This window comes from Pelecanus crispus, chromosome 3 (genome assembly GCF_030463565.1).
Source record: "Pelecanus crispus isolate bPelCri1 chromosome 3, bPelCri1.pri, whole genome shotgun sequence".
In the NCBI taxonomy this organism is placed as follows: Eukaryota; Metazoa; Chordata; class Aves; order Pelecaniformes; family Pelecanidae; genus Pelecanus; species Pelecanus crispus.
Window position 1 is genome coordinate 52361996 of NC_134645.1, and position 27419 is coordinate 52389414.

The following is a 27419-nucleotide window of genomic DNA, read 5'->3' on the forward strand; positions in this document are numbered from 1 at the left end:
TTCTTTTTTTCTAACATTCTCTTTAGTAGACATGTCACTGTTGGCTTTCACCAGCCTCGGCTTTGATGTAAGCAACTCCTGATGAGCAGGTGAAGTGTAGAACTGGGTAAAAATTTTCAAGATCTAACACCTAAGCCCAGCTATGCCATCAGCCTTGAGCCTGTTTATTCATTTCTCTGTTTGCTTTCCTTGCTGTGCTTTGCTCAGAATGCCATCTCTTTAGGTTAGCACTATCACAGTGACCTGTTTGCAACAAAAGCACAGTGGAGACCTACACTTCAATAGGATTTCCAGGTCAAAGTAATTAACAGAAACAACATAAACATAAGTAGAATGAGCCTGGACATAACCTGATTCATTTACTTAGTACTTTGGGGACATTTCAGTGATGTAGGACAGATGAGATGCAATTGTTCCTTAGAAAACAAGGAAGGTTCCTCTGTAAACTTCACTTTCCTGATAATTCTAAGGTGTGCACTTTAGAAGAGCGTGAATGTTAAGAGAGGTGAGTAAGATTTCAGTTTTCCACAGGACAGTGTTATTCTTTTCTATTAATTCTTTTCCTGAAGGGAGCTGTAGATTGTGGGAGCTTCCTTAGAGGTGCAGAGAAGCCCAAATGACTTGCTGTCACAGGGACAGTGACACTGGTTTGGGTTGCTTGGTGGAAAGAGTTCTTTGGTAATAAAGTTGTTCAAATTGTATTATATAGTAAAAGAAGATGCATTGTCAGTCGGAATTTCACTAGTCTGTCTTGAATGATAAATATCAGAGTTTGTCCTTGAACTACGTTTATTGTATTTCTTGTATCTCACGCACCATAGGTCCTTCATTATCTTCACAAAATAACTTCTGAACTTCACTCCAATAAATGCATAGAGCACAGGGTTCACACAACAGTGTAAAAATGCTACGGCTTCAGTGGTGTATTTCGCATAGGCCATTATCTTGTCATTATCACAAGATTTGTCTATCTTGCCCATATTTACGGCTGTCACAAGAAGAACAATGTTATAAGGTACCTGGCAAACTAGGAAAACAGCTACAATCAATACGATCACACGGATTGCTTTGTTTCTTTTGGAATTCTGAGCTTGTTGTAAGGATTTGACAATGAATGTATAGCAAAAAATCATGAATATGAAAGGTATAAAAAATCCAAATCCAACTTGTAGACACAGCAGCAGTGATTTCAGCATAGTGCTTTTAGACATTTTGTCAAATCTGTGGTCACAAATCTCTTTGGTGTCATTGGTGGAGAAGCTGTAACTTTCACTGTATAGAAAAGAGGAGCTAGAGATTAAAATTGATGATAGCCACACGACCAAACAAATGAGTTTACTATATGCAAGTGTTCTTGCCCTGAATTTAAATGACTTTGTTGCCTGTACGATAGCAATGTACCGGTCCACACTGATAAAGGCCAAAAGTAGCATGCCACAGCTGAAGTTGATTGCATAGATACCTCTGGTCATTTTGCAAATGAAATCACCAAAAATCCATTCATCAGCAGCATAATTCACTGCCCACAGTGGGAGAGTGAGAACAAACAGTATGTCTGCTATGGCCATGTTGAAGAGGTACACATCCGTCATGGACTTGGTTCTTTCATATAAAGCAAAGGTCAGCACTACAAAGATGTTACCAACTAGGCCGATGATACAAATCAATGAATACACAACTGGCAGAAATGCTTTTGTGAAGTTCCTGACTTCCAACTTAGAACAAGGTTGCATGATTAGAGAAGCATAGTCTGAATAATATGGAAAATCTGTGGTGCAAGTCTCTGTCTGTAAAAAAGAAGATCACCAGTTAACACATAGGTGTTAATGTCTAATTTCCATATAGTAGAAAGATGATAGGTAACAAAGTCATACAAATACAAAGTACTTTGGAAATCTTTCGAAAATTAGTACACAAGTATTATACGGCTTGTTGTTCTGAAATGGAAGTGACATTTCCCTTATGACAATTGTAACACTTCTGTCCAGTCCTTCCCATGTCTCAGCTTCAAGACTGTATCAAACTCGTCTCAAGATAGTCCTCAGCGCTGTTGCTTCCTCCAACACTACATGTTTTGCACTGTTTCCACCCACCACACACCCCAATCAGAAATGTGTTTAACACTGCAGAGGAGACTTGTAAGAACTTACTAGAGAATTTCACAAAATCTTAATTAAAATATGAACGTGGAGATAATCTTTTTTGGATGGCCCAAACGTTTCCATCTTTAAATACATTATGCAGAAAGGATTAGTCTGCCATCACAGAAGACTCTACAGTGTAAAAGTCTGAATTTGAAGTGGAGGTCTGGACTTCCTTTACTGTCAAGGGAAGGGAACAGGCCTTTCTAGCATGCTATACATTTCATACTAACATAGCCTGGCTAAATGAAGCCCCAAAATTATTACTTCTCTCCATTCAGCTAGACAGGCAATCCAGGATGGCTAGCCTGAGACACAGTTACGTGCACCACGGACACCAAACCTGTAGTTACAGTAGGAGAGTGCAAACCCAATAAACAGTGTGGTTTGACAGTGAACTCTGCTGTCAGAGGTCAGATTAGCTTCAGCTAATCACTCCTGAGATTACGGCATTTGGACCAGCAGCCTCAAAGAGCTGGGGCTTCCAGATTCCTTGTTTTATTGATGTACTAATATAGTTTATCAATTAAGTACTTACAAGATTCATTTTGGCAGTATAGTTCTCAGAAAGGAAAATATGTTGAGAGGAACTTCAAAATGCTTTCCCAAGGATTTCTGAAAAGAAAACAAAGTAGATCGGATTGGGAAACCAGCACAAGACATGTGAACAAGTAGAAAAACACAACTGGAAATAAAACATTTATTCAAAGAAGAATCTTGTCACTTCAATTGTATCAACAATACACAGGAGCATCTCAACAAATCACACATCTCTGCAGCACAATGTGCAGTTGTGGAAAGTGGATGGTTTGTATCAGTATCATTAAGAGCACAATCTTACATATGGAATGTTTATTCATAGAGCTAATAAACGCCATGAGAATATGTGACTTACTTCACATTGACTTTGCACTACAAGAAATTAGAGTAAATCAAATTTTACTTTCAGAAACTCTGTATGACAATGGCAATCAGTGTATGGAGGGAAATATGGAACAAATAAACAGCACTACCTTAGTATACTGCATATCAATTATATGGCACTTTAACTTTTTTTTTTTTACTCTGGCATTTTATCAGTGTGTCTCGGCATTTTTAACATCACATTCCTTGCACTTTTTTATTACACTACTGAGATAAATTGAGAGTGCCAGGATAATTGCTTCTTACAGTGCAAAGGATAGTACACAACATATGAACAGACTGAGCACTAGTGTTGTTTTGCCTTTGTTCAGTGCGCAGATCCTCATGTTATAGACTGCACTTTATGAAAATAATTTATTTCCTTTATCACAGTGATACCTAAGTATTTTACAGATGGTAATTAATTAATTTGCACAACACCCTGTGGTGAGGAGGTATTATTACCTTCATTTTACAGGGAAGGAGCCTGAGCACTGAGTCATTACAGTAAGTATCCATTTGAGATGTTCAGTTTGAGACACCCGTCCCCTCCTTACATCACTTTTAAGAGTGTTTAGCATTATGAAGGGCTTCAGTTATATAAAGGATTAAATCCATTGACTCTGGTTGCAGCAAGGCTCAGACTTCTGCAAATTAGACCACAGAGTCTAAAGTCACAGATAGATAAAATGGGGAACATGCCATTGGTGGCCACATGTGCAAAGCTGGGCTTAAAAATGACTTGTTTAACCTCACACAGGAATCCACAGGCAGGAGACTTAGTTCCCTAGCATTCCCCTGCATGAGTTCAGTCCTCCTTTCCGTTAGCTGCTCTGTGAGAATGGCACATATCAGCAATGCAGTAATTGCAGGGACTGGATGGCATGAAATCCCATATTTGCTAAGGCTGTGAATGGCAGTTTCGTCTGGAGTTTCTCTGCTTTTTGTTAGTTGTGCTGCTGATTAGGAAGTGCGAATGGGTCAACTTTAAGTCTAGATAAAGAAATCCTTCCTGTTTGGGAATTACCTGACTTTTGAGAGAGAGAGAGAGATAATCTGTAAAAGTGGGGCAGATGCAGTCCAGATATAACTGGGAAGTTGGGGGAGGGAAAGGACTGAACACTTTCCAAAAGCATAATGCGGATGAGACTCTGACTCATGAGGGGAGGCTGGCTCATGACAGAGGGCTGCAGATGGGTAAAGACCCATACTGTATGATGTTGCTTAAGCATCACAGCTTCTCTGGCTTTCCGGCCTTTTAAATAAATGTTTAACCACTTCTCCAGCTTCCTCTACTGGTTTCTCAAAGCAAAAATCAGCTGCAGAAATATGACAGCCTGAAAGCGCTTGAACACCTTCTGAAACAAGCATTAAACACTTTAAAGTGTCTCTCAGACGTTCAAAGGTGTATAAGGCAAGCAGGTAAGTTGTACAGTTCAGCTGGGGCTGTGGTCCCCTAGCCCATCTTTGAGCAACTCCAGTCTCCATCTGCCGCTTTACCCTCTTCTGACCCCCTCAGCCAGGCACTCGTGCCCTTGCTTGGTGTTTCTGTTATCCTTTGCACCTGGTTGCAACTACAGTAACTCTTCAGTTAGACAGCACTAAAGGGGTACCTGTCTAGGTTATTATTTTAGAAACTGTTATTTTATTGTTGCACTAAACATACCTTTCTAGGTATCTGTCATTCCTATCTTTCTAGCACACACATGGTTAAAAGATGCAAAGAGAGCCTGACAGCATATATTCTCTATAAAACAGTGACTCATCATTCCACTTAGCCAAAGCCTCTCTCAAACATTAGTATAATGTGTAGAAGGAAGAAGACAAGGTAAAGGCATTCAGAAGAAAGGGAGCACAGGTGTTTCCTACTGCCTGCAAGGAGGGCTAAGAAAGGAGATCTCTTCAGATTAGCACTGAAGAAGGGTTCTCTGGTCCTCAGAAGAGCTCAGCAGAAAGCCTGTAGGGCGCAACAACTACTCATCACGGGAGAGCTGTGCACTCTCCCTGACGTTACAGGAGTTCACAAGGGCACCACCAGTCACACATTTGTTCGCAAAAGGAGTTCCACTGTCCAGCCAAAGCTTCTTGAGCATTGATGGTACGAGAGCAGTAGAGAAGGACTCAAACTGAAACCAGAATTGCAGAGATCAGATTTAGGACCTGATTTAAATCTCTTGAGCTGATTTCCTCTTCTGAATTTGAAACAGCATTCACTGAAGTTATTAAGAAGATGCACTGGCTGCAGAGGAAGTTGAATCAGAGCTCCTATAAACACAATTTTCTTTTCAATCTAAATCTTTCTAACAGTCTTTCAATAGGCACCTTTATAATTTATAATCTGCATTTTTATGCCTTTATTTAGCATTAATGTATTAGGTAATTATAAAAAATAAATTTACATATATAAGGGGGGGTGTGTTCTAACGTTGTTTATATACTACATATGGGCACATGTCTATGCATGAACACACAAACATACTTATGTTCTGAATATTAAATATGTAAGCCTTGCATTTTTTAGCTTACTATTTTTCCACTTTATCCACATTATCATATTTCTTTTCACTATGAAAGCAATATGTGAGTACTCAAAAGTAAGACTAAACTACAATCTTAAATACAAATACATTATTCGAATTATACAAGTGAAAGACAATGGATAAAGAAAGACCTCAGGAAAATGACGGATTTCTATAAGGAAAAAAACTCTCAGTACTTGGAGGGAATCAATAAGTATTCTTTAAGCATTGTCCACCACTGTAAGTACACTCCTACTTATGTGTTCAGTTTAATACATTCATCACACACACATACATTATAGATTACCTATTTTATTTTAGTACTTACCAGATTTGAAAATTGTCTGAAGATCAGGTGAAAGAGGATGTGTGATTCTGTTAAATTCTTTTGTGGCTGCCTCAAGCACATTTACCATCAGCCTCAACAGGAGTGCACTTTAATTTGAAAACCAAGAAATAACAGCATTAGTTAAATGTACAGAGTTAAACTGAAATAATCACCACTTCCTCCTGACAAGCAATAACAATAACGTGCTTGTTTTACGTAAAGGAAAGTATTTAACCTTATCTGTGCTGGAAACACGCAAGCTGGCGGCAAGTCATCTACTAAGTAGGCTACCTATGTAATGATATTATTTTTTAAATAACCAAGCTAGCATTAGAATCATAAAAAGTAGGGTGTTAATTGTTGCTATGCTCAGAACACATCCTGAATGATGGCCTATTTTTGCAAAGAGTGCACTTAACGTCATGCAAATGAGCAGTTTAATCATTAATCATTTAAATCAATAAGATCACCTACAGTAGAACTGAAAAACTGAGACAAATGTTCATTACGGAATTGCATAATAGCTGTTTTCTGAAGAAAAACTAATAATCTGGTACATGTCAAGGTGCACATTATCCAAATGTTTCACCTGAACTGCTAACACAAAATATTCAAATGCCCCGGTAAAGAAGGAAAATGCAATTGTATTTGCCTGTTTGGCACAAATATTTGCTGTTTGTGTGCATGCTGTTCAGGTCTCTTCTTAAAGTTAGTTGGAACTACACATCACTGCAGGGGCGTTGGGCTAGATGATCTCTAAAGGTCCCTTCCAACCCAAAGCATTCTATGATTCTATGAAAATATTTCATTTTATGATTCCTGAATTTTAAAACTATAAACATTTCTTCTCCAGGCCTTATTTTCTGAAGACAACTTAGATGTTTGCATTAGCAGGAAAAATAAAACCCCTTCAAACTTCTTATTTATTTTAGAAATTGTGTGTGTGAACGTTCAGTTGCAGCTTGTAGTCTCATTAGAGACACCACATGGCATTAATACAGGCAGCCTTGTACGATATGATTAAATTAATAGAATGCTGGACTTAAAGAAATGCAGGATGATAGATGTCACACTTGTCTTTTTTTCAAAACTAAGTAAACCACGACGTGAGCATATCACAATAGCAGTGGCTCCCTAGCAGCTGAAGCATGGCACTGCTTTCCGCTAACCATACCCAGTGAATGAAACAAAAACGCTGCAGGGTGTCAAAATGTGACTTGGTAGATTTAAAGTATCATGTTGTAATGGTTCATAATCATTTAAGCAGGTACATTTCATTTTCTCGATGGCTGATTTTCATAGGATCCAAGACCTTGACTTCAGCTATGACAAAATCCCAACATATTTGCATAGAACAACACAAAGATACTTAAATGGCCTGAAAAGCGAGTCTCTTTTTTTCCTATATGTGCGTGTGTATGTGGACACAGTGCATACGTGTTTTGATTGTTACTGCTGAAAAGCAATCTTCACTGATGCATACAAAGCAAAAAAAGTGTGAAATCTACCTGGATTGTGACTCAAATAACTTCAGTGGTCTCACTATAAGATTAAATTTGCCTCCTTATTGCTGTTTGGACTAAACTGTTCCCTGTCATCACAGATCTGGGGAAAGTTATGATTAAATCCATAAAGTAGTTGAGCATTTGAAATACGGTTTGGTAACGTCCAGTTACATGGAGGAAAGAAGATGTGTGAGTGTCAGTGTAGAGAAGAAGAGGTAAAGATAGAAAGCCAAGAGAAACAATTGTAGCAGATGACTAAGATTATCTCAATTTTAAATTTCTATTGATAAGTCAAGCTAGCAGCTGCAGTTAGAGCACCAGGGTGCAGCAATGGTCAAAAGACAGATTCCTGAAAGCTGCAAGGATATCAAAGAACAAGTCATGGCGCAGAAGTTCTTCTCCCCAGGTGTCTGCATCTGGCCGTCTTCAGAAGTAGGACATAGCACTGAATGGACCTTTGGTCTATGGGACAGTTCTTGTATTTCTAGCAGCCGCCATGGTCAGCAATGTATCTTAACTGTCTGAAGCAGTCCAGATTTAGTACTTGCAGCAGTTGCTGAAGGACACCTATGTTTTAATTGGCCTATGAAGATGAGCAAGGACAGCTGAGCTGTTGGTCATTGTGAGAGGGCAGCACAAAGGCAGGGGTGTGAGTGGGGAGGATGCGTGAGCAATGATGTGGTGGAAGGTGCTAAACAACTGCACTGTATTTTGGTTTTCTACATTAAGATGACTGGCAAGGTGCCCGGACCTTGTGAATCTTTCGAGACATCCTTAATCACAAAACTGAAGTACTTTTCACTGTATTATTTATTTCATAATTCATAACAATTTCCATCATTAAAACTTCACAAGTTTTCAGGGCACCCTTTTAACCTTTACCAAGAGGTGCTTTTCCTTTTTTTTTTAACTACATTTTTGTACTGTTTTGCTAACTCGCTGTTATTTGCATGCCAAAATGTAGTAATGGAAATCTAATTAACTTGATTTGGGCTTCAGATGAGGCTCATAAGATATTTTCTGGACTTTCTTGGAAAGAAAATACAAGCTTCATTTTTAAATCTCCTGTCCCTCAAGTGCTGCAAGGAATAGTACATTTACTCTTGATAAGCTGAGGTGGATATACTTTTTGTATTAACATAGCTATATATGACAGCCTAGATCCTGTTTACGGAGAACTCACTTTCTGTCTGAATGCTGTCTGAAGCAAACCACTGATTGCTGCTCATAGCGTCTGACATTTTGAAACATGGGCTCAAGTCCTGTTACAAACAGCAAATTCAGAGTAGGAGCACATTCTATGTCATTAAAAGAATTTGCCAATATTTCCTTGTGGGCCATTTCACTGCGGGCCTTGTAAGTGCTTCTTTCTCATAACTCTGGGACTGAAGAGATGGATCTGCGTCTTGCAAAGCAAACTTCATTACACAAAAACAAACCTAGCCCATGGCAGTCATATAAGCAGCAAATTCCCTCTGTACTACAAAAATGGATGTGACTTCAAATTAGCAACCAAGCCCAGGATGATTGTAGTCCATATTCAAATAAGTACTTCTGCTGCTATTAACAGCTTCCAGCATCTCAGACAACAACCTACTTTTGGAGTACTCACGGATTAGCTGGTGAAGCAGCTGAATATTATCAACACTATTTCATGAAATGACAATCATTAAAAGATAAATCAGAATTTTAATAGTTAATTAAAAGATAAATCAGAATTTTAGCTTGTCCATTACAAAAACTATTGTTCATCTTGTTCCGTATACAGGTGTTTTCTAATTTAACTATATCTCATGGTTTTGTCTGCAATATTTTCAATATTCAGCATGAATAACAGTCTTTCAGAAGGTGAAGAATTTACCATGTAGGTGAATGCCAGAGTTAATACAGGGTAACTAGTCCAACTTACCTTCACAGCACATTTTCTTTTGACCCAGTTACAAAGCCCAGACAGCCTTCCTTGCAGACCCTTTGTGATTCACCTTCACACTGTGGCAAGTGGAAAGGGTTTTTTCTTTTCAACACAACTATTTGAAAACCTGCAAGTTATGCAAATGAAGCTCCAACATGTAGTGACTCCCACATGTAGTGACTTTTTGTTCACGTTAGAGCTCTGAAAGGAAATCTACTCTCATTTAGCTAATATGGTTATTGTGGTTTCTCAAATCTCACCACATGTTAGTTTTCTGCCACCACTAATTAAGGAAAGCAAATATTGAAAGATATGGAAAACAAAACCACCATCTGAGTTATTCCAGAATCCACAAGCTTATTCTGGAATGACTCAGGATGTTAGGGTTTTTTAATTCTAAAAGAAAGGCAGCACACCCCACCCCACCCCACCCCCCCTTCCATCCTGCTTTAATGTTCATTCAGTTAAATTTAGATAAGTCTAATCTGATTCAAAAATGTAGCCATCAGGTGAAGTTCTGGTCTCTCCATCATTCTTTCAGACTACAAAATGTAAACTATATATTTACATTCAGGTTCTTTATATTACCTATTTAATTTTTTCTATCATTACCATCCTATATTGTCAATAATTTTTTCTCACTCATTCTTTCAAACTTTCCTTCTTTGGTTTGCATCTGGCTTTTCACTCCTTGTCAAACATGCTTTTTCTGGTTTTGGTATTTCTGTATTTAGTTTTTTGTTCTCCTTATTTCATCCTCTTTCTTTGTTCAGCTTTTCTAGATTTCTCTTATTTTCATCTCTTGTTGTCTTCATAATTTCTCTCCAGCATTACGTTTTGTAGCAGCACTCACTTGCTTCCCCTTTGATCTTTTTTGTTCACATTTTCAGCCTCACTCCCACCTGATTCCGCCTACCCCCTCATGTCAGACGCAGCCCTCCTCATGCGTTATGAGGTGTCAGGGACTGAAATAACATGGTCCCAGCACTGACATCCATCCCACATTGACTGGCGTCCATCAGTGTTTTAATTACTTGATCACCTCCGCCAAACCAGTTAGAGAAGACAGAGCCCTCCTAAGGCCTTCTACAGGGTTTTTGCCATGGGAGTGAACAGGGCTCAGGAGATTAAATGGGTAAGGGTTGTAAACAGAGCACTTGGGAAGGAGAGGGACTGCATAATCAGCATTTGGCTCTCACCCCTAGCCCAAGACATATGATTGCATTTGTAAAACTTCACAATGCATCAGTTTTCTGCCACCAATGCACTTGCTATTTAATGTGAAAATGGAAGGAGACTAAAAAAAATGATGGGAAACAGTTTGCTAGTCATGTGAAAATGGTAAAGATTCAGACGTGATTTCTGCTCAGACTGAACATGGAATTTCTGAAGGAGGAGCACAGTCATACTCAGAGCACTCCTCTGCTTCACTGCAGCATCACTTCTTAGAACCAGCTTAGCTCCTAGCTGGCCCAGCTTCCAGAAAGAAGCATAAAGAGCAGTAAGTGCACCCTCCCATTGATAATCACTGGCTTCAGAAAAGCTGGTTAAAATATTTCATTTTCTTGGAGAAAATGTTGATGAAAACAAAAGTTTTAAACAAAAAATTGACAGATTGTTGATGGAAGTAGCAAGAATACCAGTTTAGAAAAAGCACCAAGATGCACAGGTGAGTTATTATATGGTGGTTTGTGCTTTTATTCTCTTTTGTAGTCTGAGTTTACCAATCAGACTATGTTTCCTAGCTTTGGATAGAGAAAGTAGGCAATGACTTATGTCATTCCATGGTCTAAGGTCTCACAGAAGCCTAGACAGGAAAAGGATTGGAATTCATAAGGAACAACAACTCCCATAAGACACAAAAGCAGCATTTTCCAATTAACAAATTTCAATTTTTCATCAACATATTTCTGGGATAGCTAAAGGCATTCTGAAGAAAAAATCTGGTTTATCGAAATCATGCTTTTTTCCATTAAGAAACAACTTGAGCAGACAATTTCCTATCAGTTATACTCCTTTAATTTAAGAACTTTTACCTGAATTATGTTGTATTTGGTCTGTTTCCTACAATTGCCTTTCAGCTGCTTATCTTAAAGAGGTTTAAGAACCATTTCTGGTGAAAGCATCTCCAAGGTTATGCCAGAAGTAATGAATGTTTACAGTGATGAACAGAATGATACAAACCTTGTATTGCCAAGGGGCAAATAAATGTAGATGCCAGGCACTCGTAATGTCACTTACCTACCTTCTCTGCCCACAAGAAACTGTTATATGGACCAGAAAATATATGCTTGTTCCTGAAACCCCACGGAAGAAAGTATAACATGAGTCCCAGTCCCTTATTCTCCACCACCTGCACAATGCTTTGCATACAGCTGTGCATCACCCAGACATTTTCTTTTCCTCAGCGGGAAGAGATTGCTTTCATTGTGAATGTCCTTTCTGAGGTCATGGAGGGGGAAAGCGGCTTCATTCCTATGTCTCCCCTGCCCAGTGGAGATTTACATATCAGAAGAACCTATTGCAACATTCTTCGATCCCGTCTGGGTCAATGAATCCATGAAACCAAGCCCATGTTACTGCAACACTTACACAATGTCATTATGAGACCAAGCTTAACACAGCAGCTACACTGAAGGGCTTAAAACCAGATTCTTGCTAAAGTCGATCTAACTTTTTTTTAATTAAATGTATCACTACAAAGAAGACAAAATATTGCAAAATATTTCCAAATAACTGCTGCCTTCTGAAGTAAATGGTCCACTGCAAGAAAGTTCTGCTGAATTGCCTGACAATATATGACTAATTTACATTAGGCTGTAGAGGATGAGTGAGTTTCTGTATCAGAAATGCTGCAAACACAAGGCAAAAAGACAAGCAGAGTTAAATATGTAGTCGCTGACATAATTTCTATGTTTTTGATGCTGTAGTCAGACCATACCCATTGTGGTAACATTTTTTCCCTTGCTTGCTCAGTCGCTCACTCTCTGTTTCGTGTCTCATTGAAATAACTACCAAAGTAGTTTCTGAACGCCTGTCATCAGTCTATGCTCCCAAGCACTGACATTTCAACCTGAGTATGTTGAATTCATTGACCTGATTTCTTTTTAGAATTGTACTTTCTTTATATGACTGTTTTTACAAGAGACCCACAGCATGGAATGCCCCAATCATGTCTTTTTCCACAGCAGTGGCCTTCATGGCCTGAGTAAGAGCCTAAAAGATAGAGTTTAAAAGGTGCTTATAATGATGCAATCGGTTGTTTAGTATAGAAATTTTAAGGCATCTGGGATCCTGGCTCCCACCTAAAACCACAAATGCTGAAATGGAAGAATAAAATTTGAAATTGTGTCTGCAGAATATGTAGTCTCTGCGTTGACTGGATACAGCTCAAAGATTTCTTTCCTCCTGTGTGGACCAAGATGCGGTGTGTGCTTTTCAGCTCATGGACTGTGATTTTCCCAATCGTAAAAACAAATTGGATGGGTTGGCTGGCCACTTCAATGAGACAAGGACTCCCTCATTTTACTACACCATAGTGCAGGCTGCAACCACTAACCACACCAATGATCTGAGGCAACTCAGAGAAAAACTCCCACAAGAGACTGCTCTGCAAGGAGGAAAATCTCCTTCCAGGTCTTACGCACAGTGGGAATTACTGTTCCTAAACGGTCACCACTGAGATGTCACTTGTGCAGAGGGTGTAGGAAGGAGGATGTGTCCTAATCACAGATCCTCTCTATGGTCAGATGTGGATCAGTAAGATAATCAAGCACATGTTTAAATCATTCAGCTTTTAATAAGCTTTAAATGTATTGGGCACTCTTACTGCAGTCAACAGAAGCAAGGTACCTCAGTCCCTTTGGAGACTTGAGCATACCCATGAATTTCTGTGTGGATTAGGAGGGAAAGTAAATGCACATTGGGGTGCGGTGCCAAGTAGATGGCAGGGAGAGCAGCTGCTGACACAGGATCCTCTGCTGTGAACAGCTAACACTCTGAATTTATATTGCAGCAGATAGTTCACCTTTCACTTCCCTTCTAAAAGTGGGCAACTGCTGTTATCATTTGATCTGTAGGTCTTCACGCATGCAGTCACTTACTAGTGGTTAATGCTTTGATAAAATTGATTTTTCCACTGTGATTATAGAGGTCTTAAAAAAAAAAAAAAAAAAAAAAAAAAAAGAAACCAAAGAAGTAACAGGAGGCACGTTACTGATCATTTCCTTACAGGAGCAGCAAGTTGGCAACTGCTGTTGATTAATTCTGTACTGCACAGAGAACGCAAGCATGTCCTTCCATCCCATTCCTGAGAAATGATGCATTTGTTTCCATAAATATAATCTAGCCCGCACTAAGACAGGCACCTGATAATGCTGTGGGCAGGTATGTTGGAGAACCATGCAGCACAGCTAAATCTACTGAAATGATACTATAGGGCAACAGGCTGGATAGTGAAGAACAGTAGATGATTAGCCCAGATATCCAGGTATAACTCTTCTGCCAGATGGCACTGATAGCACAAAGGGACAGATTCAGTTATGTAAGCATTCTGGCATTGATTTGAACTTACAGCTGGAAAACAAGAAACTTGGTTATGGCTCTTGGCTTTGGCAAGGCAAATTCTCCATCTGCAGCAAGCCCAAGACTTTTTAACAGGTCTCTCAGTATATCTTCCTTACCCAGTGCAAAGCTATGCCAGGTAGCTCAGGTGCTAGATGCAGTACAGCCCCCAAAGGATCCATTTATCTTGCTCCAAGTTAGATTGTTTTTGATGTCCGCCCAGGCACCTTACTCTTCTCTTCATGGTATTGTCCCTGCTCATTCCAGGGGGGGTTGGACTAGAGGCCCTTTAAAGGTCCCTTCCAACCCAAACTATTCTATGATTGTGTTGTGCAGCACAGACATGTTCTTTACTGAAGGGAAAAAGTATGGGTGTCTGCAAGGACACACTTGAGAAAGCTGGCAACTGGTTGCCATGCTAACCATGCTCCTTCCCAGGATGTTTTGGTTGCCTCTACTGTTGAGATTTGGGAAAGTGTGCTAATATTAACCACTTCGTGCTTCACTGCAGCTCCCTCCCACTTTGTTGACCAGGATTGGCAGACATCTAAATTTGCACTGGTCCATCACTCATCCCCAGTGGGCTCTCACTACCCCGAGGCTTTAGCACCTATCCCAGGGATCATCGCCTAGATGATAGCAGTGATGCCCTCACCAGGATCTGCAGCCGCTCCCCATGGCTGCTCTCTGTGGCCTCACGCAAAGCAGTCTTGGCTCTATCCGCTTCCTCCTACGAAGAGGGACAGGGAGGAACCAATCTTAACATGCTGCAGCACAGTCCCTCCCTTCAAAGAGGACCATCTGACAGATAGATTTCTTTCTCTCACCCTCAAAGCATTCTTTCTGTCCACGTTCAACTAACCTCACCAGTCTACGTTTGGAGTCAGGTTCATGCCTCAGCTGGGAATATTTGGGCCAGCAGTCTTGTTCTTTCGTTACTGCACAGGTACAATGTTCCTTTTCCTATTTCAAAGTTCAGTTTCTCCCCAAATACCTCTGATCATTGCTAGCTGAAATGCTGAAATGAGACCTGGCCCAGCTAGCCATTTCCTTCCACCTGCTAGCAGTCGTCAAGGCAGAGATGCTGCTCCTCTGCACCTTTTGTCCATGCATCTCAAGCATATCTCTCCCTGTTCAGTCCTGAGTGCCAGGACTAAGTGCCCTAACTCTCAAGGCACACATCACAAGAACCATTTAGCAGACTACCTTTTAAGTATCAAATATACAAAACCAGAATCCAAAACCCAATCCAAACTAGTTTCTCAAAGCAATGTTGGTTACATGAAGTTTGTGTAATCCATTCCTTGACTTCTCAAAGTCAATGTAAAGTGAAGACACAGGGTCAACATGCCCACTGCTAACCACCACATTTCATTTAACGTTGCAGCACTGATTCTTCAGCCCCTTCTGAATTAGGGAAGGCTTCAGTCTAGTGAGGCATTTAGACCTCTGCCTACTTGTAAACGTGTGTAAATACTCCCAAAGGTGTTTTTCAGTCAGGTTTCAAGAGACAGTTGAGCCAACGCATCAGCTGCCAGAGGCAGTTGTCCCCTACCTTCTCCCAGGCTCTGGCACCTGCCTTCCTCTCCAGGTGTCTGGCTTAGCTTGACAAAACAAAAGAAAACTGTTCATTTTCTTTCTTTGTTGGTTCATTTCAGTTTTTTTTCTAAGTGAGGAATTTCCCCCTGGTTTAGCAAACAGAAACAACTCTTTCGGGTGTCAGGTGAAAGCCAGCAAGAAGAGCCTAGACTTTGATCCTAAATAGTTGGGTCTAGCTTGCCTCCCCTCCTGCTGCTTGTGGAAAAAAGAGTTCTCCTTGGTGAGAATTGTCATTCCCACCTGGAACCAAGAGGGAAGATCTCACCCACACAGGTGAGATTTGTCCACACTAACCCACAGTGATGCCTGAATTCTGGAAAGGATCCCCTAAGCCTCACCCTGACCTGGTTCTGGAGGGACAATGACATCTTCCTGGCAGGACACAATGTGTTGTGTGTACTGGTCATGCCTGGGTCACCCTGCTGCAGCTGGCACACAGAGCAGCCCATCCTTCAGGAGCCACCTTCTGCCTGTCCAACAGAAAGAGGTTTCTGCTACACTGACATCAAGACTGGCATTCACTGCCAAGCCAAGTCTCTGAGAATATCTTCATCACCCAGGTCCACAAGAGTGTGTTCCTCATGTCCAAGTTCACACAGCAACCTACTGTCAGCCAGGGTGTGTCCAGGGGGTTGTTTTCCTTTTTCCATTTTGACATATACGGGTGTTACATGACGCAAGCTTTACCTATTGTCTTTTGTGAGGATGGAGGGAAAACCTGCTGCCCTGTCATCACCACTCCCAGCACAAGCAGGAATGGGACTTCTGGGTCTCAGCCTAAATGGCTTAAAAAGAGAAGGATGTCATGCCACTTCCCACAGCAAATGCAGGCAGCAGGACTAGAGGGGTTTGTTCCCCTTCAGATGCTGCCAGACCTGTCCAACCAGCCCAATCCCCACCACCTCCAGCATAGGCTGGCTTGTACCTTTGTCAAAGAATCCTTGCTGCTAATACTTCAGCAGTGCTAAAACAGACAACCAGCGCCACTAATACAGGATTTTTTTCTGCAATTTTCCCAGTAATTTTATGTGATAAACATCATGCCTCAGCTGTACTGGAGAAAAGTATGGACTCCTACCAGCCAGCCTCAGCCAGAAGGTTCCTGGAAGTCCTGAAGTGACACTGTGGCTCTGCTTAAGAAATACAATCCAAACAAATACAACAAAAGAGCTTGTACTGTGATGCCTCACTTAATGGTATTACTGAAGAGTAACTATGAAAGGAGCTACACTGTAATTACTAGATTCATGTTCTGTGTTACTGAGATGATACTGAGATGTTACTGCCTGATAACCATGAGGTACACCTCAGAATTCAGAAGTTCCCCTGGCTCTACAGGAGTGGAACCAATGGCAGGATTAATGACTCAAAAAAACAAATTCTTGTTATGCTATGGTATTGCGATAGTAGTTTATCTCCTTGTGGGTTTCTCATCATCTGAAACAGTTGTGTATTTTCAATATTAAGGTAGTATTGAACACTTCTCACTGCAAACTGGTGGTAGGTAAGGGAAAGGATGAACTTCAGAATCTACCCCTCTGCTGAGATGTGCTAACCTGCCCATGAAGGAGGAGGGTGAGGAGGAGGCCATGCCAACAGCTGGAGAGAAGCCCTCAAGCACATAATGCAGATCCTGCCTGGTTAAGCAAAATGGAGGGTAAGCGTGAGGCCATACCAGCCTGTGACAAAAGGTGTGTGGGAAAAGCCAGTATTTTTGCAGTTCTTCCTGAAGGTTTTCTTATGACTTTGAAGTAACTTGTTTACACTAATCTTCCTTTTCCACCACAGCTGAGTGCAACAGAGACTGTAAAAGGCAAGACAGAAAGTTAGGCTGAAAGACTTGTACAAGCAACAGGAGGTTTGTGGTTAAAAGTTATTTTGAGCTCCTACTGTGGAAGACATCCCCTCACTGAAGGCAGCACAAGGTTTTACTCTTAAAAGCTCCCCTCTGATCATATGTTAAATAAAAAGCTGCTATTTGAATAAAGAAGATAGCAAATTGAACTCTCTCAAATCTTCTATAAAGCATGTATTAAGGGTGCTTTGTTTTGGAGAGGGCTTCAGATGATTTTTGACGATGTTGGAATCTCATTATTCTAATCATTACAAAAGACTAGTATTAGACTTGTTTCTTTTAATAGTCATAAATGCAAAGATTGTTCACTGCCTCCAACTTTATCTTGTTATATCTGAGGTGGTAACATCCTATGTTAAATGTCTTTCATCTTCTCTCTTTCTGCTGTCCTGCAAGGCCCAGAGCGGTTTTCAGTCTGTGTTAGAATACCTTAGCATCCAACTCACACTGAGGCTTTGAAGGTCTGGTAGACAGCAGCTTCTTCCTGGAATAGTTGCCAGTCTGCTCTCTCAAGGTGAATCTCTTCCTCCCCTATCCCACTCAAACACTTTGAACTTCAGACTAGCGTCTGAAACCCTGCCCCTGCACTAGGATTTCTAAGCACATCTCTGGGGTGCCCAGTTCTGCCTAGCAGCCCCTTCTGAATGTTTCACCTCTGTCTACCTCGTTCCTGTGTCTCCTACCACCCCACAACAGCTTTAATGTACCATCAAAAGTGCAGGCCTCCACTGTTGAACTTTTCAGGAACTACACAACGTTCTTAGACGGAAACCAAATCTTCTGCTTGAGTTGTAGGCAATTCAAGGGTCTTCTTCCAGAACCCTGAGAAGACCAACAGATATATTAGCCAGGCCTCCCACCCACATACAGAAGTATGCTGAACTGTCTTTACTCCCTTCGAGAGCCTGTTGTCTCTCTCCTTCTCCTCTCCAAATTGCTCTAAAGGCTAGGATCATCACCAGGGTGGGTTTCATTTCCTTCTGAGCAATAGCATTGCCATCTCCTCAGACCTATCCAGACCAAAACAGTGGGCTTGCTGCAAACTATCTCACTTTCAGCAGAAAGTAATTGAGTTATAACAACATGCCATTGTACTGGGTTGGAGAGGAAGAGGGCGACTGGACCAGCACGGGAGGAAATCCACACAGCCACTAGTGGTGCTTGGGCACGCAACAAACTTCACGAGCTGTACAGTCTGACAAACTGCCAGCTTGCAGCAGGTCCATCCACCTGTGGCAGTAATTTCTCCTGGTACTGGGAGCAGAGGTGGCTGGTGGGAGCACAGCTGTGTCAGTCAGGTTCATGGTGTCATTCTGCAGAAGCCAAGTGCAACTGGGAGCTCAGGAGGAGACGGGATGAGCAGGGACAATGCAGGTACAACAGCAGAGGGAGAAGGATCCAGTAGGAGACACAGGCGAATAACAGCAACAAAGGAGGCGAGGAAAGTCAGAAAGGAAACAGGCAAAGGGAAAGAGCTCAAAACAATCAGTCAAGGGAGTTTTTAAGCCACCATCTTGCGGCTGCCTACGCTGTGCTTAGCATGGCTGAGCTCCCAGTCCGACAGGCCTCAGGAGTAATGAATGCAGAGGGCATTTCTGAAAACAGTGGTTTTTACCTTTTCACAACCCACCCAACTAACGGGAAGGAAGAATACCCCAGCCTCTTGCTAACACCACTGTACAAATCTGGGAGTGAGGAAAGCTCTGCACCACACAGCCTGAGCACGCCTCACCATGCTGCACCAGGACTTCAGCAGTAGTCCCACACTGCCTCACCACTGACCATTCAGGCTCCAAATATACAGCAGAGGATCTTCTACTGTCCTCATCCCTCCTTTCTGCGCCTAACTGAGACTAGATAGAAGTGCTTGCGTAGTTTTATCTAAATGTGAAGTTTTCTGCAGGTAGAGGTTAACACAAGGCCATAAGAGACATCAGTGTCCCTGCAGTTATTCACTTAGGTAGGTTCAACATCACACTATTAAATTGCCCTCCCCTGGTGCACCTTGTGCACAGCACAGACACTGCCCCTTCCCAGCCAGAATGCACAGTGAAGACAGTCCTCTCAACACCTCATGCTGGTGGGCAATACCTTGAGTGGCAAAACCTCTGGTTTCCCCAAAGCCCTGGCAAATTCCCCACCATGTGAGATTTTTCTGCGCTGCCACAGCTTTGAGCTAGAGCATTAAATTCTATGAAATATGATATTAAAAAAACGACCACAGTTCACTAACAATCATTCCAAATAACTGCGTGCCTGAGGCTGGTAGCAAACAACAGGCTACTGTGGTGTCAGATTAGACACTCAGGTTAAGAACAAAAGCCAGAGGAGGAAAGGGGTGGCCATACTCAAGAAAGCAGTCTGTCTTTAGCTATGTGATCAGCTTATCACAGCTCAGCTTCTGGACTCCTATACTGTTGAAACCAAGGAGGGAGAAAATAAGTTCCAACTGATTAGGTTTGCTTGATCTGGATGATCTCTTTTATGTTCCTTCTTGTTGAAAGTTTGTTTTAATGCACTTCGCCAACCCCTCGAGGCAGCACAGAGAGGATCAGGTAACAATAAAATGATTCATTAGCAGAATTTGGCTCTACTGTGCAGAAAAAAAAGCAGCTGACCTGAGCAAAAGCACAATAGTGACAAGAAAATGTATAGATGCTATTTATTGCAAAAGACCACGCAACTGGACAGTCTTCAGTTTGCTCCCCATAACCAGCAGATCCTTGGTGATCAGCAAGAACATTATTATACAACAACATGAGTCAGGATGCATCCTTTTTTTTGAATTCAAAGACCACAAGAGCAAAACCACATTGGGGGATGAGCAAACGAAGAAAAGGCTGTTCTGCAAGATTTCCTGTTCTGTGATGCATGGGTAATTGGCCTATATTTGTGACCCCATTTTTCTTTCAGGTTTGTAGCTGTACTGCAGAGATTCGATCCTTTGCTACAAGGCCTGCACTGTTAAGGAGTGGGAATGGTCAATGCTGGGTACAGAGTGAGTCTTGAACAGGGCGCATGGCTCTCTAACTTGCACGCTTTCTAACTTCCACATGGCCCTAAGCCTGAACCGAACCTTAAATGCTACTCTTCAAAGGGACAAAGGAAGACAAAGAGCCAAACAGCCTCCTCTTTCAGGCACCTCAGGCACCTCTTTCTGAATTGCACCCAAACCTGAGCTGCTCGGTAGAGCCAAATCCCAAGGTGGGGTGGGGCTGGCTGTTCCTGGCTGTGGTGGTGTGTGTGCTGCAGCACAGGAAAAGGACCTCTGTGGTTCTGCTCACACCATTAACAAGGGAGAGGGAAGTAAGTGACATTTATAGCGCTGCCCCTAAAAATCAGGTGTTTCACAGCTCCTTATGTGGTTTGCACTGCAAATAAGCCATGCCTGCTTTGTGCGCTGCTAGAGCTGTTGGGTTACAAGGTATTTGTGTTACACAAAACAGTGGGCCATAGCTATGAGATCACATAGTCTGTATGAGCTGCTACAGGTATGCAACTCTTCATCTTTTCCCAACAAACATATTTTCTAGCACACCCCCTACAACACCAGGCCAAAGCCAAAACCAAAGTCCACCTTCTAAATTTTTATTTACAAATGGGATTCTGACTTTCTACTTCAAAACCAGAGTGCTCCTCACAGTTAACCTCTAATGTGCTGCTGTTATTCCTTCAGACTTTTTAATTTTTTTAACTCAAATTCATCCCCACATCTGCTGCTCCCTGCTCTAAATTGCCCAAGTTAGTATCTGCTTCACTGCCAAGAGCACAACCACAGGCCCCAGGGAAGGGAGCAAAGCTTCAGCCATCCCTTCGGCAACACAAAGAGAGTTTCCTGCACCAAGCCATGGTTCTCATGGTGCTGGCTGCAGGCACTTTTACTGTTTCAATCAGTTCTACATAACTTGCTCTCTGCTACCACCCATTGCCTTCTCGGTTTTACTGTTCTTTGGGTTCGTCTCAATTCATGGGTATGTACTTGGTTTCTTTTTCTTCGTATAAACTGGATTAGCTTGAGTTCTTTCAAAGTGGTACTTGGCACTCACTTCTGCCCATATTTTTAGTACCTCTCTGGACTCCTTTGCATCTTTCCATAGTTTAGCTCAATTCTTTTGATATTTAATGCAAAAGGAGCATGCATGCAAGGAATCAGTGCAGAAGAGCTACTGTGCATTAACATCACACTAGTTTATCCTACACTAGCTTCTCAGGTTAGATAAGACCCACGACCCCAATGCATTCATTTTTTTAACAGGTACTTCCAGCTCCTTCAAATTAAGTACCATCAAATTAGCACACACTTATTGAAACCAGAAACTAGTGGAAGAGAAGGTATTCATGAATTTTAATTTCTCTTTCATGGAAGAAGTCCATGAGAATTTGTCTTATTTCTCTCTGGGAACATCAGATTTCTAATGTCAGCACCTCCCCGCATCTGTAACCACATCTTAAAGGGACCTGCAGTGCAAAAACCTGCTCAAAATTGAGACTTTCTCACAGTTTAACAGTTTCCGTTCAGGTACCCAATTTAAAATTTCACTTAGGGCTTAATTAACTTAGTCTACTGACTGAGTGTAACTGAGGAACACCAGTTTTGCAGTGCTACAGTTAACAATAGCCGGGAGGGGCGGGGGGAGTGTGTCACCTTTTTATGGCAGAGTCTGTTACTTACATATACAATTTATTCCTTAAAGAATTACTTTAAATCTCACATTTCTCCCATTAATGTGTGTTAAACTATGAAGTTTAAGCGTACATAATTCTAATCTCCAGGATTGCTTTAGTCTCTGAAAACCAGAACTAATATTTCTGTTTGCTTGGAATTTTTCAAACTAATTATATTTCAATTTTATCAGTTTCCTTTTAATGAACAGAGCACAGCCCTCCTACTTTGCAGTTCAAAGGAGATGAAGAAAACATCAGTCAACATGTCAGCCACTCATCTGAGCCACTTAACACTATAAAGGTGCCTTTTCTTACAAAGGTTGCCAGAATATTTTGTAAAACCCAGCCTCTATAAAACATTTCTTAGGTAGACAAATGTCATATTGATTTCAAGGAAATGTATGCTTCAAGATGTTGCCTAAATTCATCCCTAATTTGTCCACAAGCCAGAATTATTTACACTGTTTTAAGCACCTCTATTCATGTGTAGGAAGGGTTGGAAACAGTGCTCAGGGAGGAGACGGGAGAGCCATCGCTGGTCAGGGGCAGGCATGGCTGGAGCAGCAGCCTGTTTGCACATAGCCAGCCCCTTTTAGCCCCTTTTCCCTCTGTTTGCCCACACTTGTTCCCCCAAACCACCGTGATCCCTCCCTTTTCTCCCTTTTGGTCCTGGCCCTAAGCATCCCATAACAGGGCTTACGCGCTCCCCAAACGGTCCTTCCCCGCATCCAACAGTGAGCCCATGCAGTGAGCTGGGGGCTTGCTGGGGGGGAACCGTGGGCTGGTGCCTCTTCTGGGACCGCCCAGGGAAGAGACAGGGCAGGGGGCTTTGGGGGCTCCAGTTCTGTATCGGGGCCCCCCCGCCCTTGCTCCTCCGTGCTCATAAGAGTTGAGCCTTAATCACATAACCTAACATTCGCCTATGTAAAAGTAGGTGGACTGCACCATCCCCACTCCTCGCACAGCGTTTCCCAGCCATGTTTCACCTCCTGGGTGGGCTGTGCACCCCGAGCAGCAGGCTTGCTGCCGCTGCAGGCTACCTTCCTGGCGGCTTGCTGGTCTGCGTGGCTGCCGTGTGCTGAGCCTCATAGCCCCACGCCTCAGGAAGGGAGCTGCAGGATCACAGCAGCCCCCAGCAGCGGCAGCTAGCATTACCTTGCTCCTCTGTCCATTCCATCTGTGGAGATGAGCTTTTAATCACATAACCTAAGAGAAACCGCCAGAATTATATGCCTAAAACATAACGTGAACATCAGTTTAAAAGCAATTCTGCCACGATCACCTAAGCCAAAAAGGTGGCTGGAAACACTGCTCTGCCACACGCCATCCCTTTCCCAATAGTGCCCCTTGCAGCATGCCCTGAAGGACATCTGTCAGCCAAAACAGACCATGTGAGCATGAGGTGGAAGTTTTTCCATTTCAGAGCAAAAAAAGCTGAAGCACCTTTCTTGCTACGAAGATGCATGTGATACTTTTACAGGGGAACTGTGCAAATGACCTGATTTTACTACCCTGTATCTGTTGTGGTTTCCACATAGCATAAAGCAATTGAAACAAAACAATTAAAGCTGCTAAGAAACTGAAAAACAACTTTTAGAAACATTATGGCTTGTTTTTAATCATAGATAGATCCCACTGTAAGGATCAGCTGCAGTTACTTGCGCAGCGCACTATCCAATTATGTTCTAAGTTCAAGTTTTCTATGAGATTCCTTCAGGGACATAAGGTTTAAAACCTTATAGTAGAGTCGATGTTAAGCTACTGTATTTGCAAATGCTGGCCTTTCTCTGTGGGACAGTTTGCATGTACATGAACATCTGCATCGATAAACCGTAGCAAAACTGTTTCTACATGCAAACAAGGTAGTTTGCATGCACAGAGGCAGCCAGATGGAGCCTGCCTATCCCCATAATAACTGCTCTTCCATATAAAGGTCCATTTTGGTAGAATCATAGAATAATTTAGATTGAAAGGGCTCTCTGGAAGTCCAGCCTCCTGCTCAAAGCAGACCTAACTTCAAAGCTAGATCGGGTTGCTCTGGGTCTGTCCGTTTGAGTTTTGAAAATTTCCAGTGATGGGGAATTCACAACCTCTCTGGTCTAGGACTAGAGCAGGTGCCCATTCTCATGGTGATTTTTAAGATTTTATTTCAGGTATGCAGCTGGAATTTCTCTTGATGCAATTTGACTGTTGTCCTTTCACTGGACACCTCTAGGGAGAGTTCAGGTCTGTTTTCCATACAGCCCCCCGTAAGCATGGAAGACCACAGCTTAACCACCCACCTTTACCTTCCCTTCTACAGACAGAAGAGCCCCAGCTCTTCATAGGTCACGTGTTCCAGCCCCATCACCATCCTCTGGCTGCTCCACTGGACTCTCTCTATTTTGCTGGCATCTCTTGTACCCAGGAAGCCCAAACAGAACACAATATTGCAGGTATGGTCTCACAAGAAAAGGGATATAGAGGAAATAACCACTTTCCTCGGCCTGCTGGCTACACAAACATAACCAGCAGGCTGACTCACTCTTCCAGACTTTCACTCTTCACAGCTGCCCCCAGCCCCTCTTCTGCAAAGCTGCTTTATACCCACCCCATCTGTCTACAGTTTGGCTACATAGATGTTTTGAGAGCCTCTGGCCAAAGCCAAAGAAAATGACATCCACTATTGCCCTTGGAGCCACAATAGAAGGTGATCACATAGGTCAGGCACAATTTGCCCTTTATAAACCCATGCTGGCTGTTGTCAGTCACCTGATTTTCTTTCATGTACTTCGAAATGGCTGCCACAATGACTTGCATCAAATTTCCCAGGGACGGAGGTGAGGACGACTGGTCTGTAGCTTGCTGGATCCTCTTTCTTACCTTTTTAAAAGACAGACGTAGCATTTTCTTTTTTCAAGTCATCAGGAATGTCCCTTGATCACCACGACCTTTCAAAGAGGCCTGAGAGCAGACCTTGCCAGTAAAGACAGAGGTGAAGAAGAAACAGTACCTCAGACTTTTTTTTTTCTTTACCTTCATCACTAGGTCACCCACTCCATTCGGCAGCAGGCCCACATTTTCTTTCATCTTCCTTTTACTGATGTCCCACTTGCAGAAACCGTTCTTGCTACCTTCACCCCTTGCTAGTTTCAGCTCCAGCCAAGCTTTGATGTCCCTTGTACCATTCCTGTATGCCTGTGCAGTTACGTAGTCATCCCTTGTAGCCCATCCTTACTTCCATTTTCCACACAATTTTTTGCATTTGAGCTCAGCCAGGAGTTTTTCAATCAGCCAGTCTGTCCTCCTGCTATGCCTATGCATTTTTTGCATAGTGGAAGGAATCCTTCTGAAAGGTAAGCAGCTCTGGCACCTGTACCCCTCAGGGCAGCCTCCCATGGGCTCCTGCCAAACAGAACCCTGAACAAGATAGAAGTTCTTCTCCCTGAAGTCCAAGACGATTACGCTGCTACTTGTCTTCTTCTCTGCTCTCAGGATTTTTAACTGTCATCTCACAGTCACTGTAGCCAAGGTTGCCATTGACTATTGCATCTGAGCACTTCTTCCTTATTCCTGGGTAGCAGATCTAGAGTATCCCCCCCCATCCTGTCCAGCAACCAGTTAAGATGGTCCCTGATACACTTTAAGTCTTCTGGCTTGTTTGTGTTCTGCCATGTTGCTCCTCCTGCAAATCAGAGGTGGTTAAAAATCCCCATGAAAACCACAGCATGCAATCAGGATACTTCTTCAAATTGTTTAAGGAAGGCTTCATTTGCTTCCTTTTCTGGATCAAGTGGTTTGTTGCAGGTGCCTACCACAATAGCCCCTTTGTGGCCCTCCCCTTTAGCCATGACAACAAACTCTCAGCAGGCCTGTCGGCAGGGCTTTTTCTATTCCATTTATGCTCTGCATATTCAGACTACTCCTCTGTGGACCTCCCCTCTCCATTTTTCTTCCCTGCCTGCTTGTTAAGCTTGTGTCCATCCATTGTAGCACTCTAGTCATGCAAGCTATTCCACCATGTTCCTGTCATCCCAGTGACGTCACAGCTTTGTGACTGCACAGACTTTGTTTTTCTCTTGTTTATTTTGTTGCACATTTGTTTGTGGAAAAGAACCTCAGATGATCCCAGTCACCCCGATTTCTTGCAGTGAGGGACGTCCCTCCCTCAGGCTCTCTTGTGTGCGATCCCTTCAGCTCCCGCATACCTGCAGGCTTTGATCTCTACACCCATCAAACCTAAACTCTTCACAAGGTTAGCAACCCTGTCAAAGATAATCATCTTCATCAGGTGCATCCTGTCTTTTCCTAGCAGACCTCCTTCCTCAAAGAGGGTCCCATAGCCATCAAAACCCACAGCCCTGCCCACAACACCAGCACCAAACTAGAGGTGGGCTCAGGCAAAGAACAAGCAGGTCTAATGGGCAGGGGGGGTGCCTTCACCCGTTTACAGAAGGAAGTCCCTGACTGCTGTTACCTGTCACTTTCTCTCAGCCTCACTGGCTCTGACAGCACGGCTAAATCCATCCCCCAACAAAACTCACTCCCTGAATTGCTGTCAGGGCTCTACAGTTCTCTCAGCAAGCATCTACAGCTGGAGAAAAAGCTTTCTTGTTTTTTCTTCCTTGGGAATGCCAGCCCTCCCCTGGTTAAACATTGCCTCTGGCCTTCCCCTCCTTCCATGCAATGAGGGATTGGGGTTCTTGCTTTTACGATGGCCACAAAGTACCTTTGCCCTCCTGCTGGCATTCCTGACACCATCCAGCCCGCTCCACCTGGCAGCTCAGTGTCCTGACCAGAGCAGAGCTCCTGCAGGCGAGGCTACTGTCACCCCCAACCTCTGAGAAGCTCCAGGCACTCCCTGCATCTGGACAGCCACATCCTCCCCAGGGTTGTGTCTGGGTTGACGTCTCCAGCACGCTGTGGTAGTTGCTCTGGCTAGCGCCAAGGACTGTGTCTTGTGGCTTGTTACCATCATCACTGTGTCCTCTACTGGTCTCAAACACTGTCTATGGCCTTACTGTTCACTCTCTTCCACTAGCTCCTTCCTGCTTGCACAACCTGGTCACAGTGGTCCTCAGGTGTTAAGAAGGAAGATGAACACAAGCCTGCCCTGCTCACGTGTACTCAGCAGGCAGCTTCTCAGTCTCTCAGTTCTTAGCTGCATTTCTCCCACCTGATGAATGCCGGCTCCTCCATGCAGACTGCTTCTTCATGCACCACGCGCTGAACAGGACCCATTAGCTTTCCTGCTCCATATGCAACTCCTTACACTTTTTGTTCCCAGCTGCAGTTCATTCAGCTCATAAGCATCAGGTCTGCATTTTTTCCCCTGCACGGTTCTTACAAAGCTTTTTTGAGGAGCTTACAAAGTATTCTGTTCCCCTAGGTCGAATGACACACTTAGGCAAAAAACCTCAACACTAAAAGCAAACATTCAGTTCACTGAA

The 27419-nt window shown here is 42.7% G+C and overlaps 1 protein-coding gene across 1 annotated transcript; it reads right to left on the bottom strand.

Annotated features, from left to right (window-relative positions):
• Positions 1-447: 447 nt before the first annotated feature.
• Positions 448-15877, bottom strand: CCR6 (C-C motif chemokine receptor 6). Its single transcript, XM_075708216.1, is given in 6 exon segments — positions 448-1787; positions 2680-2756; positions 5892-5998; positions 9306-9385; positions 14527-14601; positions 15815-15877. Coding segments are annotated over 6 exon segments (1488 nt in total). The 3' UTR covers positions 448-701.
• Between the last annotated feature and the right edge of the window lie 11542 nt (positions 15878-27419).